This window comes from Anopheles merus, chromosome 3R, assembly GCF_017562075.2.
Source record: "Anopheles merus strain MAF chromosome 3R, AmerM5.1, whole genome shotgun sequence".
In the NCBI taxonomy this organism is placed as follows: Eukaryota; Metazoa; Arthropoda; class Insecta; order Diptera; family Culicidae; genus Anopheles; species Anopheles merus.
In genome coordinates this window covers 47,503,150-47,520,000 of record NC_054084.1, presented here as the reverse complement: position 1 = coordinate 47,520,000, position 16,851 = coordinate 47,503,150, and the positions used below count along the sequence as shown (strand labels likewise).

Here is a 16,851-nt window from a genome sequence, read left to right as displayed (position 1 = left end):
CCTGATGAAAATGATTGTGATTGCGAAGATAAAACATATTTCAATTGCTTTGTGTTAAAATATTCAGAAATTGTCCTTCCTGACACTTTAAATCCATTAAAACACATCGGTACCTCTACAAATTGCACCACTATTGGTACATTTACCCTAACTATTTTCCGTTTGTCTTGACGCACTTGTCTTGTGTCATTTCCGTTTGTGTTTAATAATCGGGCCTTATACCAGACATGTCAAACATACGGCCTGCGAAGGCTCTCAATCCGGCTCGCGTAGAACTTTGGCAGTTATTTGAATGAAGCACAAATAGATTGTAAATTATAAGATAAGAAAAACGGGTGCATTAATGTTTATCCACTGAGGAAGAAGGTTTCTACATTCAGTCTTAATGATTCCATTATCGAAGAGTTACACATAGTTACTTGTTTGAGAAGGTATCCGCGAAGATGGCATGTAACAATGTTTTAGTAGTTGTTTCCTGAGAGCACTTTAAGGTCGGACCAACAATAGTTTTGACCCATTTTCCGACATTGACGCTTTCTGGAAAGTTCGGAAATCATGTATTGTAATACCACTTTCTTCACTTGATTGATGAGGGTACTCTTTAGATATTTGTCTACAAAAATCAGGTCGATATATTTAAAAACCATGAAAAACCAATCAGTCAAAAAAGGTATGAATTGTATGACGTCAACTGTATGCTGGTAGTCTCTTTTGGCCACATATCTAGCCAATGTTTGACAATGTAGTGATACATTTTGATGTATTAGTATTAGTGTTATTAGTCATAACCGTTGTCAAAATGCAGCTGTTGCTCACTGCTATAGGACTATTTCTTTCGCCAGTTGGTAATTATTATTTAGGTAAAAACAAGCGTTTTTTAAACTGTCTTATTATTTATCTTGTCTTTAGAGTGTCGTGGGCTTTGACGAAAGAGTAACCATGCATCTTTCGCTTAGCCTTGATCGAGATCCTTCGGGGATTCTCAACCTGATCAGTGGTAGACGTTGATCACACTAAACACTGTCTGTGTCGCCCTCGTTCGGGAATCACAAGAAATAACACTGAGCCAGCGAATTGACCGTTAAAAATAATTCACAGCAGCATTTGTAATTCATGTGTCATTGTGTGAAGGCAATATACGAAGTGTAAAGAAATGTCCAGCTAGCCTGAAAGTTAGCAGATATCCAGCGGCGGATCAAACGGTAGGCGGACTAGGCGGTCGCCTGGGCCCCACCGATGTAGGGGCCCGGTAGATAGCAGTCAATAGCATGTATTGAATAGTATGTATGTATAAAAGTTGACATAGTACTGCTACTGGGGGTCCCTGAAGGATGGACATTGGAACCCCGAGACTGGCGAACCATTTGTACCCCTCTCCTCCCCTGTTATGAATTATAATAGACTATTACATCTCCCAACATTAAGCTGGATGCCAATTCAACAATCTCTTCCCCCCCTCTCAATATCTACAGGGGCCTCAACTCGTTGGATCACCTAGGGCTCCCAATTCCCTTAAATCTGCCACTGCAGATGTCTGGAGCAATTGAATATGAATTATTGAGTTTCCGAGTAGGCACGAAAGCCACTGAAGTATAGTATGAGTAAATTCATGAATTCATGAACTGTTATTATTGGAAAAAATGTACATAAGATTCTAGGTCCAGGAATAAGTCCTTAATAATTTTTACCGATTGAAAGTACCCCCACCCCACCGCCAACAGCCGCGAGAATATTTTGAACCGAAATCCGGCCCGCGACCCAAAACGAATTTGACATCACTGGCCTTTACCTTTTCTATAAATATAATCGTTTCTTCAATTCATTCAGATTGATAAAAAAAAATCACATTGTTTTTTTTTAATTTTTACTGTTTGTACATGTTTCACGTCCAGGTATTAAATTAAATTTGAACGAATCTAAAATGGTATTAGAGTGCTAAATCCATTAGAATCCGTAGCTGCTGAGCCAGAATCATTAATTACCTTCAATTTATTATATGCAATATAAAAGACAACAAAAAACTGCACTTTTTCTTTTCAACACTGTAACAAATGACATTGCTAAAACGCCGTTGATTGAACAAACTGACAAATAATCAAAATGTTTGAAACATTTATAAAGATGCGTGGAATGTCTTGAACGAGTGGACGTTTAAAAAAATAATTCACAGCTCTACATTTTTATCGCTTTTTATTTATGCTGAATATCTATCTTTTAGTTACTGAAGTCCTTACAACACCACTAGAATGATTCTTAGTAATGATGATGGCTCAGATGACTCGGTCCATGGACGATGCTGGAGGTTGAGTGCGCGATCGGAGCAGCGTGGTGCGCGATCGGGGCAGCGTAGTGCGCGATCGGAGCAGCATGGTGCGCGATTGGTGCGGAGTAGTGCGCGATCGGGGCAGCATGGTGGTGCTGGACTGTGGCGTGAGCTACTGGAGCATGGGCATAGCTGGTCACATGCACGGGCTGAGCGATCACCTTGTGCACGGGCTGAGCGATCTTCACAGCCGAGGGCTCACGGCGCACGACGGCGTTGAATCCGGTGTGATGATCAGCATGGTAGTCGACGATGCGCTGGTGACCGTCGGAGTCCAACAGCGAGTACTGTCCGTGGACTTCGTCTCCGTGGCGAGTTTCGTGCTGGCTCTTGATGTCTCCGGTGTGCTCGTCATGAACGGAGTACGAGAACTCGTAGTTGGCCGGAGCGTGGTGCTCTACAGACTTGATGATCGTGGGCTGAGCAATGGTCTTGACGATAGCCGGGGCCGAGTGCTGGTAGATAGCCGGAGCGGCGTGGACCGATCCGACATGTTGGATAGCGGGAGCAGCATGGTGCTGGATGGTGGAGTGAGACGTAGCGATTGATCCATGATGGGCCACAGGAAGCAGACCAGCGCTGGCGGCAGCTACCAGAGTAGCGAGCAGAACGAACTGGAAGATGGAAAGGAATAAGGGTTATCCTTTAATAAAGCTCTAGTTGTGTGTTACATATTTTTGTAAATATTGCAATGATTCTTACTTTGAACGCCATTATTGGAGCAGGATTGCTTGCTGGTTGAGGTTCAGTGTGACTGTGCTGTGTGATATCGTGACCAACGCCTTTTATACTAAGTGTTAAATGGGTGTCTGTAACGCTCGATACAGTTGAAATCGAGACTTCTGTATACGTCCTTGAGACAAGGCTATCACGAAACTGCGCGAAACTGCACTACTTTTACTTGCCAAAACTGATCTACATCAAGTATAGGAAGAAACAAAAGATAAACAAGTACATACCCAACAAGCACAACATTTTGGTCCCTTAAAATACGATGAAAGTAAAAGAACCAGTCTGGATTGGACACACCTCCATCGGTTACGACTAGGAAAACGTTCTTTTTGGGATAGACGGGCGGATGGAATTTGTTAGTGAACGGTTGGTACAAATATGTATGATTTTAAGCTATTTTATATTAATAAAACGTAAAACGAATTACTGAAATTAGCAGAGAAACTGTAGTCACTACAAAGGTGCCATCTGCCGGTATAGCCTGATTGTTTATAGAATACTTTGAAGAAAGATTATCCGTTTCAAACCTTTGGGGGCTTTTTTTTTAATTTATATTTATTTACAGTTGCACCACTTCGAAACATGTTCAACAATAGGAAAGTAGAATTATGTCGTAGATAAAGACGAACTCCGTGGATATAGATAGTGCCGTGATATTGAATTTCACATTCATATTTTTGATGAATAATTGCGAATAATTGTATAATTTCTTTCTGTTCGAACAACTGAAACGATTCTTCTCACGATAAAAGCTTATCTAAGTTTGTTCTACCTTTCATTTAAATGAATATGTTTTTTTTGTTTAATTCTTTTTCTTCTTTTGTAACACATTTTGACACACCAATTCCAATTCCATCTACAAAATGTAATGGCAATGTATTAGCAGTAGGCTTGCGGACGTTCACTAGTAGGAGTAACTGTTTAAAAATAACTAGTCAAAAGTAACTATCCAAAAATAAATAATAACTGGGCGTCATAACGAAATGGAAATGGACTGGGTTATCAAACGTATTTTGTTAACATTAACTTGCTTAAATAACTGGTCGTCGGAATGAATTAATACTACTAAGAATTATAGTTATTCTAAATAGTTGTAACTGGATGTTTTTTTTCAAAGCAGAGTCACTAGTTATGACGCGAGAAGAATCGAGAATAAACTACGTATTTAGGATTTCCGCGTAAGTTGAATAACTCAGTCTCCATCCAAAATGTAGCCAATTTTTGTGTAATTGTACATGTAATGGGAGATTTAATTCACTAAATTAGTTATTTCATATGATTCTGATTTTGATTAATATTATTATTTTTATTCATGAGGAATGGCTTTGCCGTACTGCTTATGATTCTGATTATTTGATATGATACAATTTACTCATAGAACTGTCAAATTTAGTAAACCGCGTATCTCCGAATCCGCGTATAATAGGTACAGCGTATTTCGGGGCTATCTGTAAATGCAAACGCTAAGAAGAATAAAAAAATACAAATGTTTCAAACAGTCCGGTATGTAGGATAACAAGTGAGAGTCAGGTTCATTTTAAGTTTTTCGTAAGGATATAACAGATTTTTACATACTCACAAAAAAGTCATGAGAAACAAATTAGAGGCAAACGAAAGTAAAATCAATTGGAAATTCATTACGGAAAATACTCTGGATAAGGCTACAAGCAAAAATTGCTTACAAAACAGAATATAAGTAATAAGGATATGATTTAAAATTATATACATCTTAAGATATGGTTTAAAGTCTCGAGTGGACATCTAAATAAATAATTCAAAGCTATAATTTTTAATCGCTTTTTATTTATGCTTTTATAAACTATCTGTTTTGTTACTGAAGTCCTTACTACACCACTAAAATGATTCTTAGTAATGATGATGACTCAGATGGCTCGGTCCATGGACGATGCTGGAGGTTGAGTGCGCGATCGGAGTAGCGTGGTGCGCGATCGGGGCAGCGTAGTGCGCGATCGGAGCAGCATGGTGCGCAATCGGTGCGGAGTAGTGCGCGATCGGGGCAGCATGATGGTGCTGGACTGTGGCGTGAGCTACTGGAGCATGGGCATAGTTGGACACATGCACGGGCTGGGCGATCACCTTGTGCACGGGCTGAGCGATCTTCACAGCCGAGGGCTCACGGCGCACGACGGCGTTGAATCCGGTGTGATGATCAGCATGGTAGTCGACGATGCGCTGGTGACCGTCGGAGTCCAACAGCGAGTACTGTCCGTGGACTTCGTCTCCGTGGCGAGTTTCGTGCTGGCTCTTGATGTCTCCGGTGTGCTCGTCATGAACGGAGTACGAGAACTCGTAGTTGGCCGGAGCGTGGTGCTCTACAGACTTGATGATCGTGGGCTGAGCAATGGTCTTGACGATAGCCGGGGCCGAGTGCTGGTAGATAGCCGGAGCGGCGTGGACCGATCCGACATGTTGGATAGCGGGAGCAGCATGGTGCTGGATGGTGGAGTGAGACGTAGCGATTGATCCATGATGGGCCACAGGAAGCAGACCAGCGCTGGCGGCAGCTACCAGAGTAGCGAGCAGAACGAACTGGAAGATGGAAAGGAATAAGGGTTATCCTTTAATAAAGCTCTAGTTGTGTGTTTCATATTTTTGTAAATATTGCAATGATTCTTACTTTGAACGCCATTATTGGAGCAGGATTGCTTGCTGGTTGAGGTTCAGTGTGACTGTGCTGTGTGATATCGTGACCAACGCCTTTTATACTAAGTGTTAAATGGGTGTCTGTAACGCTCGATACAGTTGAAATCGAGACTTCTGTATACGTCCTTGAGACAAGGCTATCACGAAACTGCGCGAAACTGCACTACTTTTACTTGCCAAAACTGATCTACATCAAGTATAGGAAGAAACAAAAGATAAACAAGTACATACCCAACAAGCACAACATTTTGGTCCCTTAAAATACGATGAAAGTAAAAGAACCAGTCTGGATTGGACACACCTCCATCGGTTACGACTAGGAAAACGTTCTTTTTGGGATAGACGGGCGGATGGAATTTGTTAGTGAACGGTTGGTACAAATATGTATGATTTTAAGCTATTTTATATTAATAAAACGTAAAACGAATTACTGAAATTAGCAGAGAAACTGTAGTCACTACAAAGGTGCCATCTGCCGGTATAGCCTGATTGTTTATAGAATACTTTGAAGAAAGATTATCCGTTTCAAACCTTTGGGGGCTTTTTTTTTAATTTATATTTATTTACAGTTGCACCACTTCGAAACATGTTCAACAATAGGAAAGTAGAATTATGTCGTAGATAAAGACGAACTCCGTGGATATAGATAGTGCCGTGATATTGAATTTCACATTCATATTTTTGATGAATAATTGCGAATAATTGTATAATTTCTTTCTGTTCGAACAACTGAAACGATTCTTCTCACGATAAAAGCTTATCTAAGTTTGTTCTACCTTTCATTTAAATGAATGTTTTTTTTGTTTAATTCTTTTTCTTCTTTTGTAACACATTTTGACACACCAATTCCAATTCCATCTACAAAATGTAATGGCAATGTATTAGCAGTAGGCTTGCGGACGTTCACTAGTAGGAGTAACTGTTTAAAAATAACTAGTCAAAAGTAACTATCCAAAAATAAATAATAACTGGGCGTCATAACGAAATGGAAATGGACTGGGTTATCAAACGTATTTTGTTAACATTAACTTGCTTAAATAACTGGTCGTCGGAATGAATTAATACTACTAAGAATTATAGTTATTCTAAATAGTTGTAACTGGATGTTTTTTTTCAAAGCAGAGTCACTAGTTATGACGCGAGAAGAATCGAGAATAAACTACGTATTTAGGATTTCCGCGTAAGTTGAATAACTCAGTCTCCATCCAAAATGTAGCCAATTTTTGTGTAATTGTACATGTAATGGGAGATTTAATTCACTAAATTAGTTATTTCATATGATTCTGATTTTGATTAATATTATTATTTTTATTCATGAGGAATGGCTTTGCCGTACTGCTTATGATTCTGATTATTTGATATGATACAATTTACTCATAGAACTGTCAAATTTAGTAAACCGCGTATCTCCGAATCCGCGTATAATAGGTACAGCGTATTTCGGGGCTATCTGTAAATGCAAACGCTAAGAAGAATAAAAAAATACAAATGTTTCAAACAGTCCGGTATGTAGGATAACAAGTGAGAGTCAGGTTCATTTTAAGTTTTTCGTAAGGATATAACAGATTTTTACATACTCACAAAAAAGTCATGAGAAACAAATTAGAGGCAAACGAAAGTAAAATCAATTGGAAATTCATTACGGAAAATACTCTGGATAAGGCTACAAGCAAAAATTGCTTACAAAACAGAATATAAGTAATAAGGATATGATTTAAAATTATATACATCTTAAGATATGGTTTAAAGTCTCGAGTGGACATCTAAATAAATAATTCAAAGCTATAATTTTTAATCGCTTTTTATTTATGCTTTTATAAACTATCTGTTTTGTTACTGAAGTCCTTACTACACCACTAAAATGATTCTTAGTAATGATGATGACTCAGATGGCTCGGTCCATGGACGATGCTGGAGGTTGAGTGCGCGATCGGAGTAGCGTGGTGCGCGATCGGGGCAGCGTAGTGCGCGATCGGAGCAGCATGGTGCGCAATCGGTGCGGAGTAGTGCGCGATCGGGGCAGCATGATGGTGCTGGACTGTGGCGTGAGCTACTGGAGCATGGGCATAGCTGGACACATGCACGGGCTGGGCGATCACCTTGTGCACGGGCTGAGCGATCTGCACAGCCGAGGGCTCACGGCGCACGACGGCGTTGAATCCGGTGTGATGATCAGCATGGTAGTCGACGATGCGCTGGTGACCGTCGGAGTCCAACAGCGAGTACTGTCCGTGGACTTCGTCTCCGTGGCGAGTTTCGTGCTGGCTCTTGATGTCTCCGGTGTGCTCGTCATGAACGGAGTACGAGAACTCGTAGTTGGCCGGAGCGTGGTGCTCTACAGACTTGATGATCGTGGGCTGAGCAATGGTCTTGACGATAGCCGGGGCCGAGTGCTGGTAGATAGCCGAAGCGCCGTGGATCGATCCGACATGTTGGATAGCGGGAGCAGCATGGTGCTGGATGGTGGAGTGAGACGTAGCGATTGATCCATGATGGGCCGCAGGAAGCAGACCAGCGCTGGCGGCAGCTACCAGAGTAGCGAGCAGAACGAACTGGAAGATGGAAAGGAATAAGGGTTATCCTTTAATAAAGCTCTAGTTGTGTGTTTCATATTTTTGTAAATATTGCAATGATTCTTACTTTGAACGCCATTATTGGAGCAGGATTGCTTGCTGGTTGAGGTTCAGTGTGACTGTGCTGTGTGATATCGTGACCAACGCCTTTTATACTAAGTGTTAAATGGGAGTCTGTAACGCTCGATACAGTTGAAATCGAGACTTCTGTATACGTCCTTGAGACAAGGCTATCACGAAACTGTGCGAAACTGCACTACTTTTACTTGCCAAAACTGATCTACATCAAGTATAGGAAGAAACAAAAGATAAACAAGTACATACCCAACAAGCACAACATTTTGGTCCCTTAAAATACGATGAAAGTAAAAGAACCAGTCTGGATTGGACACACCTCCATCGGTTACGACTAGGAAAACGTTCTTTTTGGGATAGACGGGCGGATGGAATTTGTTAGTGAACGGTTGGTACAAATATGTATGATTTTAAGCTATTTTATATTAATAAAACGTAAAACGAATTACTGAAATTAGCAGAGAAACTGTAGTCACTACAAAGGTGCCATCTGCCGGTATAGCCTGATTGTTTATAGAATACTTTGAAGAAAGATTATCCGTTTCAAACCTTTGGGGGCTTTTTTTTTAATTTATATTTATTTACAGTTGCACCACTTCGAAACATGTTCAACAATAGGAAAGTAGAATTATGTCGTAGATAAAGACGAACTCCGTGGATATAGATAGTGCCGTGATATTGAATTTCACATTCATATTTTTGATGAATAATTGCGAACAATTGTATAATTTCTTTCTGTTCGAACAACTGAAACGATTCTTCTCACGATAAAAGCTTATCTAAGTTTGTTCTACCTTTCATTTAAATGAATATGTTTTTTTTTGTTTAATTCTTTTTCTTCTTTTGTAACACATTTTGACACACCAATTCCAATTCCATCTACAAAATGTAATGGCAATGTATTAGCAGTAGGCTTGCGGACGTTCACTAGTAGGAGTAACTGTTTAAAAATAACTAGTCAAAAGTAACTATCCAAAAATAAATAATAACTGGGCGTCATAACGAAATGGAAATGGACTGGGTTATCAAACGTATTTTGTTAACATTAACTTGCTTAAATAACTGGTCGTCGGAATGAATTAATACTACTAAGAATTATAGTTATTCTAAATAGTTGTAACTGGATGTTTTTTTTCAAAGCAGAGTCACTAGTTATGACGCGAGAAGAATCGAGAATAAACTACGTATTTAGGATTTCCGCGTAAGTTGAATAACTCAGTCTCCATCCAAAATGTAGCCAATTTTTGTGTAATTGTACATGTAATGGGAGATTTAATTCACTAAATTAGTTATTTCATATGATTCTGATTTTGATTAATATTATTATTTTTATTCATGAGGAATGGCTTTGCCGTACTGCTTATGATTCTGATTATTTGATATGATACAATTTACTCATAGAACTGTCAAATTTAGTAAACCGCGTATCTCCGAATCCGCGTATAATAGGTACAGCGTATTTCGGGGCTATCTGTAAATGCAAACGCTAAGAAGAATAAAAAAATACAAATGTTTCAAACAGTCCGGTATGTAGGATAACAAGTGAGAGTCAGGTTCATTTTAAGTTTTTCGTAAGGATATAACAGATTTTTACATACTCACAAAAAAGTCATGAGAAACAAATTAGAGGCAAACGAAAGTAAAATCAATTGGAAATTCATTACGGAAAATACTCTGGATAAGGCTACAAGCAAAAATTGCTTACAAAACAGAATATAAGTAATAAGGATATGATTTAAAATTATATACATCTTAAGATATGGTTTAAAGTCTCGAGTGGACATCTAAATAAATAATTCAAAGCTATAATTTTTAATCGCTTTTTATTTATGCTTTTATAAACTATCTGTTTTGTTACTGAAGTCCTTACTACACCACTAGAATGATTCTTAGTAATGATGATGGCTCAGATGACTCGGTCCATGGACGATGCTGGAGGTTGAGTGCGCGATCGGAGTAGCGCGGTGCGCGATCGGGGCAGCGTAGTGCGCGATCGGAGCAGCATGGTGCGCAATCGGTGCGGAGTAGTGCGCGATCGGGGCAGCATGGCGGTGCTGGACTGTGGCGTGAGCTACAGGAGCATGGGCATAGCTGGACACATGCACGGGCTGGGCGATCACCTTGTGCACGGGCTGAGCGATCTGCACAGCCGAGGGCTCACGGCGCACGACGGCGTTGAATCCGGTGTGATGATCAGCATGGTAGTCGACGATGCGCTGGTGACCGTCGGAGTCCAACAGCGAGTACTGTCCGTGGACTTCGTCTCCGTGGCGAGTTTCGTGCTGGCTCTTGATGTCTCCGGTGTGCTCGTCATGAACGGAGTACGAGAACTCGTAGTTGGCCGGAGCGTGGTGCTCTACAGACTTGATGATCGTGGGCTGAGCAATGGTCTTGACGATAGCCGGGGCCGAGTGCTGGTAGATAGCCGGAGCGGCGTGGACCGATCCGACATGTTGGATAGCGGGAGCAGCATGGTGCTGGATGGTGGAGTGAGACGTAGCGATTGATCCATGATGGGCCACAGGAAGCAGACCAGCGCTGGCGGCAGCTACCAGAGTACTGAACAGAACAAACTGGAAGATGGAAAGGAAAAAGTGATATTTATGAGTGCTGTGATTGTTTTTGTTGTTGTGTTTCTGTTTGTTTTCATCAGACTTGTGTAAGAACAGAAAGAGAAAATTATAAATAATGTAGTGATTCTTACTTTGAATGCCATTATTTGAACAGAATTGTTGACTGGTTAAGGGTATATGTGATTGTGCCGTCTGTTATTGAGACCTACGGCTTTTATACTCAGGATATTACAACTGAAACCGTTACTCTTTGTGTCCTTGAGACACAACTTTCACGAAACTGCACTATTTTTGCTTAACAAACTGATCTACATCAAACATATACTGTTGACGGCGGAACTCGGGCCAGGCCATGCGAAGAGTCCTGAAGTCTGAAAACCTTCAGAGTCCCAAGCATTAAACCAAAAACGGGTTTAAGAATAACGGAGGCGTTACTATCCCAAATTGAGCATTTAATTTTCTGCAAGTCTTCTCGATTCGGTGGAATGCAAAAGTAGCGCAATTAAAAAAAACAACTTTTCGAATAGGACAGAGTGACTCTGGTGCAGTGGCGGGTTTACAGTGTCGGAGGCCCTAAGCAGTAAGAATTGTTGAGGCCCTCCGTACATGATTACCGGGGGGTACCCGGAAGCCATGTTGGATTATGTAACATTTCAACTTAAATTTGGGGGTGGGGGGAGGGAGGGGTGATCGGTGGTTGACTAGCACGGGGCGCCAACGTCCATTATCCACGGGGCGATACAGTGTCATATTCTATCAACTGTTATAGATAATGGAGTACAGATCCGTGGACCCCTCATTGATAGGGCCCCCGCAATTGCTTATTTAGCTTACCGTTAAAATCGCAACTGCTTCGACGAGCTAGGAGATCCTAGGAGACAATTCTAAAGAAATCGAACCGTTCGCTTGTACAGTTTTGAATTAAATATGAAAATACAAATTCTCTTTAAATCCTATCGTATTATACGAGATCGACAGGGATCATGAAAAGGAAACGAGTGTTAATTAACGCATGCATACTTCTTTTTAATCGTCACAATCACATACAAATATATTGTATAATTAAATCAAAGAATGGTACTGTTTGAAGCCAGCTGAATTTCGGAATGTTTTAGGAATATTTGATCTTGTTTGGTGAATCTACCGTGTTTGGTTTTGGTCTTTCTTAATCACTAACCGATGTGTGGTTATCTTTTCTATTTCTATTAATTCTTTACAAGCTGGAGCTGGAGCTGGAGCTAGAGACTTTATCTTAAGTAAGGGAAAAAATCTGAGCACATGAAATGAAACACGTACATCTTATTTGATTGTATGTATAAATCTCTCCTTTGTTTTACAAAACCCTGTTTAACGTGTTAGAATTATTCGTATGTATAGGTTGTTTATGAATATTTTATTTCAATGTGTAAGTATCGGTACACTGGTTGTTGCCATGGTTTCTTTGTTTAGCTCTTATTTGAGTTATTTATGATTTTCCATTTTTTGTTATTTAATCCATCCATGGCCTATTTAATGTTTATTTAATGTTTTCAATCCTGCGTATTTCTAGATCCCTCCTAAACATATGCAAAATTTTATGAAGACGTGAATTGACTTGCGAAATATGAAGCATTGCTAACTGTAATCACACACTTTCTCTTAATATTAAATGATTAATATCTGTGTATCATCAATGTACATGCCATAGCAACAAACTTGTTCGGACAACTTAATAACAGCTTGCTAGAGCATTTTATCACAATTAGGTACTTTCTTATCTTATCACTTCTTAATTTTTAATCAGCCATAAACGAGAGTAAAACCACTCTCGTGCATTTCACTAGATGGTGTAAGAGTTTGTAGTCTTGTTTATTACGTCTCGTGACAGGTTTGAGTGGGAGCGACAAATAAGTGGTACGCTCAGTTTATTTCGGTCATCGACACAATCAAGACGGACTGTGTAATGGATCCGTTACGTCCAGCAAACATGGAGGAATTGAAACATCTCATTGGCATCTACAATCAATTTCTTCCACAGTCGATACAGTTTTTGTCACTATTGCAAAATATTTTACGTACCAATCTCACACTTCACGACACTGATAAGGAGCAAGTCTCCCATCGACTACAAAAAACTGTTTACATTCCCAACAATGAGAAAGGAAATCGTTTGGCAACCTTTGTAGCCATCAGTCGTGAAGAGGTATATGTTCATGGTGTTTTATAGTGAAACATGTGTTTAATCCAAATTCAACAATTTCAGGACCTATACATCTTTATAAATACATTCGAAGATCCCCCTACGGAGCTTACGCACGCTCTCGAGCACACCACTTACATTAAATGGGAAATAAAGCCTATGTTTGTGATAGGTGATAACAGTGAAATTCGTGCAAAGCTGTCTCAGTTAATAGTGGAACCTAAAGTTCAGTTCAAAAGTTCGTCAGATTGTGTTAACTATTGGATGCCACAAACAGAAGCTGCTAAGCTTAGTTATATGTAAGTGATAAGATAGATCATTACAAAATAGCTACGTATTTGTATATCACAAGCGATCATATACAATGGATCCTCGCATAACGAGTTCAATTCGTTCCATAACTCACTTACAGAGTTTCCCACGATTTTTTGGCCGTTTCTCAGAATTCAGAAATGTGGTCCAATTGTATTGATATCCAATCGGAAAATACCAATAAATTATGGGAACGAACCAAAAATCTATAAGGTACGATCAAAAAATCGTGGGAAGATAGTTTCCCACGATTCATTTGATTTGTTTGATACATGAAACAATTTTGTTCCAGGAGCAAGCAAGGGTTTTAACGAAGCATTTTGTATCAATCAGAAAACGTCAAAAAGCTTTTAAACATTTCAACAAATTTGGCATTCGTTATTAAGAACATACGTTGGTATTTTCTGTTTATTTTCACTTAACGCTGCTATAACACACTTCTCCAACTGACATCCATTACAGATTAATGGATTGCGAACATCAAAGCTCTATCACGTTTGTGGTTCATACAAAATTGTATGCAAAATTTTATTCGTTAACAGAGATATTTTTTGAAGCATTTAAAATTGCACGTAACGGAAAAAATATGTTAATAGTGGAAGTCGTTATGAGAGGGTCCACTGTATCAATCACGTAACAAAAATTAAAGATTAATAAAAGCGATCATATAACCCCTCAATGTGATCCATTTTTCCATATTCAGCGTTCCAGCCGACGTAAATTTAAAGCCATTACAAGTTCAACATGCCAAACAATTAAACGAATGGTGGCCATATCGCTACAGGACATCGCAGCAGTACTTCGAATCTGCCATTAAATATTTCGGGGCTTTCGGTTTGTTTGACAAAAAATCGGGAGAGCTAGTAGCATGTGTGTTCCAGAATGATCATGACGCTGTGGGGTAAGATATTTTTCTTCATCTTGATAATGTAAAACAAAGCTACTCTGTTTATGTTTGTAGACACCTATATACAGTCCCCGAACGTTGCAATCGAGGCTACGGATGTACTCTTGCAAAGGCTATAACTAAACATATTGCTGTTCAATACAAGCAAGATGTGCATACTTTCATCGATGGAAATAATGAAAGATCAAAAAGACTATTCAACAAAATAGGATACAAAGCTGTTAGCCGAACTGAATGGCTTGTTGCATCGAAACATTGATACAAAACATTGATTCGCATGGCAAATCAGCATGAAACAATGCTGTTGATAAAATAGTTTCTTCTCAAAATTTATAGAGCTGCGAAAATAAAACTGAAACTTGCTATTTCCAATGAAATTAAAATGTTTGCACTTACTTTATTCTTCAACCTTTAACATTCAACCTAAACAGCACATTAAACTAGCTTTGAATTAACGCTTAGTAATGATGATGGCTCAGATGGCTCGGTCCATCAACAATGCTGGAGGTTGAGTGCGCGATCGGAGCAGCATGGTGCGCGATTGGTGCGGAGTAGTGCGCGATCGGGGCAGCATGGTGGTGCTGGACAGTGGCGTGAGCTACTGGAGCATGGGCATAGCTGGTCACATGCACGGGCTGGGCGATCACCTTGTGCACGGGCTGAGCGATATTCACAGCCGAGGGCTCACGGCGCACGACGGCGTTGAATCCGGTGTGATGATCAGCATGGTAGTCGACGATGCGCTGTTGACCGTCGGAGTCCAACAGCGAGTACTGTCCGTGGACTTCGTCTCCGTGGCGAGTTTCGTGCTGGCTCTTGATGTCTCCGGTATGCTCGTCATGAACGGAGTACGAGAACTCGTAGTTGGCCGGAGCGTGGTGCTCTACAGACTTGATGATCGTGGGCTGAGCAATGGTCTTGACGATAGCCGGGGCCGAGTGCTGGTAGATAGCCGGAGCGGCGTGGACCGATCCGACATGTTGGATAGCGGGAGCAGCATGGTGCTGGATGGTGGAGTGAGACGTAGCGATCGATCCATGATGGGCCACAGGAAGCAGACCAGCGCTGGCGGCAGCTACCAGAGTAGCGAGCAGAACGAACTGCAAGACGGAAAGGAATAAGTGTTATCCTATAATAAAGCTCTAGTTATGTGTTTCGTATTTTTGTAAATATTGCAATGATTCTTACTTTGAACGCCATTATTGGAGCAGGATTGCTTGCTGGTTGAGGTTCAGTGTGACTGTGCTGTGTGATATCGTGAGCAACGCCTTTTATACTCAGGATATTACAGCTGAATCCGCTACTCTCTGCGACCTTGGGTCGATACTATCTAGAAACTGCACTACTTTTACTTGCCTGAACCTAAAACATTTCGCACCAGTACTTTCTGGTTGGTTTACTTTCCGAATGAATTCAAGTGTTTTCACGCTAGACATGTTAGCGCTGTATCTTTTTACACAGTAATCATTGCGTACAGTAAGGGAATAAATTCTCAAATATTACTCGAATAACACGGATAACACGTCAAAGTATGATTTTTATCACAAATTCTTGAAGTTTTTAGTTAATGTTGTTTTATGTTTGCTAAAACCTAGTTAGTTTCAATGGCCGTCTTGTGTTTTCAATGATTTTTTTGAAATTTGCTGTAATTTTATTGTTTTTTGTGATGACTATATGCTCTGCTAATGGTTTCTTCAACTATCCTCCTCCGCAGGGAATGTCACCTTTGCATTGAACTGTCATTTAACATAAACATGGTATACGGACTGCTGGAGAAATGGTACCGTATAAACGGCGTTTGAATGTATATCCGAACTTTCGCAACCGTTGTTGTGTCAGTTAGCAAGGGCATAACAAGATGAACACGATTCCTATGTCACCATGACTGAAAAGCTGTGCAGATGTTTTGTTAATATGTCCTACGCAATGCATGTTCCCGACGAAGGTAGTTTAGGGGAAGGTAGGTAAACACGGACATTGCGGGTAAGATGGACAGTTCTCATAAATGCATGAAAAAGGTGATTTTTGAATAATTCAACAATGCAGAATCCAAACTACTGGTAAAACAGCACATTTGAGAACATTTTTCGCGTAATATATGCAAAATTGGTTAAATTCACGAACAAAACAATTTTTTCAATCGTGTACTGCGGATCTTAAGCTCTGTAACTTAAATTGTTTATATTTTCGGAAGTTTTATTAGATAAATGAGTAGTCATGATTTTTAAGCAAAAAACTGGCGAAAGAACGAGACTGAAAGAAATACAAAATATTGGTTTTTGGTAGTTTACGAATGCTGACGCCAAAGCGGGAAAGACGGACACTTTGCCGTAGGAAAAGATGGACACCGAATTTGTTGATTGATTTTACTTCTTATATCAATCGGTGATGAATATATTTCATCAAACACCTTAAATAAGGGTATTTCCAAGACATAAACCATCCAGCAACTACAGAAAGTAATGAAATACGCGAGAAATGGAACACCAGTAAAAATAACAGTCATGCGTTAT

At 40.0% G+C, this 16,851-nt stretch overlaps 6 protein-coding genes across 6 annotated transcripts; 1 reads left to right on the top strand and 5 right to left on the bottom strand.

Annotated features, from left to right (window-relative positions):
- Positions 1 to 2,187: 2,187 nt before the first annotated feature.
- Positions 2,188 to 3,090, bottom strand: LOC121597349 (cuticle protein 7-like). The gene is made up of 2 exons (XM_041923054.1): positions 3,026 to 3,090; positions 2,188 to 2,937 (listed from the first exon to the last, which is right to left on the bottom strand). The coding sequence occupies exons 1-2, from the start codon at positions 3,035 to 3,037 to the stop codon at positions 2,254 to 2,256; spliced, it is 696 nt and encodes a 231-aa protein (XP_041778988.1). The 5' UTR covers positions 3,038 to 3,090; the 3' UTR covers positions 2,188 to 2,253.
- Positions 3,091 to 4,857: 1,767 nt separating this feature from the next.
- Positions 4,858 to 5,758, bottom strand: LOC121597348 (cuticle protein 7-like). The gene is made up of 2 exons (XM_041923053.1): positions 5,694 to 5,758; positions 4,858 to 5,605 (listed from the first exon to the last, which is right to left on the bottom strand). Exons 1-2 carry the CDS (start codon positions 5,703 to 5,705, stop codon positions 4,922 to 4,924), a joined length of 696 nt encoding a protein of 231 aa, XP_041778987.1. The 5' UTR covers positions 5,706 to 5,758; the 3' UTR covers positions 4,858 to 4,921.
- Positions 5,759 to 7,523: 1,765 nt separating this feature from the next.
- On the bottom strand, positions 7,524 to 8,424 carry LOC121597354 (cuticle protein 7-like). Its single transcript, XM_041923058.1, has 2 exons — positions 8,360 to 8,424; positions 7,524 to 8,271 (listed from the first exon to the last, which is right to left on the bottom strand). The coding sequence occupies exons 1-2, from the start codon at positions 8,369 to 8,371 to the stop codon at positions 7,588 to 7,590; spliced, it is 696 nt and encodes a 231-aa protein (XP_041778992.1). The 5' UTR covers positions 8,372 to 8,424; the 3' UTR covers positions 7,524 to 7,587.
- Positions 8,425 to 10,256: 1,832 nt separating this feature from the next.
- LOC121596629 (cuticle protein 7-like) lies at positions 10,257 to 11,105 on the bottom strand. The gene is made up of 2 exons (XM_041921728.1): positions 11,072 to 11,105; positions 10,257 to 10,940 (listed from the first exon to the last, which is right to left on the bottom strand). The coding sequence occupies exons 1-2, from the start codon at positions 11,081 to 11,083 to the stop codon at positions 10,257 to 10,259; spliced, it is 696 nt and encodes a 231-aa protein (XP_041777662.1). The 5' UTR covers positions 11,084 to 11,105.
- A 1,732-nt stretch (positions 11,106 to 12,837) lies between these two features.
- On the top strand, positions 12,838 to 14,719 carry LOC121595950. The gene is made up of 4 exons (XM_041920448.1): positions 12,838 to 13,122; positions 13,183 to 13,418; positions 14,135 to 14,332; positions 14,393 to 14,719. The coding sequence occupies exons 1-4, from the start codon at positions 12,883 to 12,885 to the stop codon at positions 14,595 to 14,597; spliced, it is 879 nt and encodes a 292-aa protein (XP_041776382.1). The 5' UTR covers positions 12,838 to 12,882; the 3' UTR covers positions 14,598 to 14,719.
- A 9-nt stretch (positions 14,720 to 14,728) lies between these two features.
- LOC121595951 (cuticle protein 7-like) lies at positions 14,729 to 15,600 on the bottom strand. Its single transcript, XM_041920449.1, has 2 exons — positions 15,527 to 15,600; positions 14,729 to 15,438 (listed from the first exon to the last, which is right to left on the bottom strand). Exons 1-2 carry the CDS (start codon positions 15,536 to 15,538, stop codon positions 14,797 to 14,799), a joined length of 654 nt encoding a protein of 217 aa, XP_041776383.1. The 5' UTR covers positions 15,539 to 15,600; the 3' UTR covers positions 14,729 to 14,796.
- Positions 15,601 to 16,851: the final 1,251 nt, after the last annotated feature.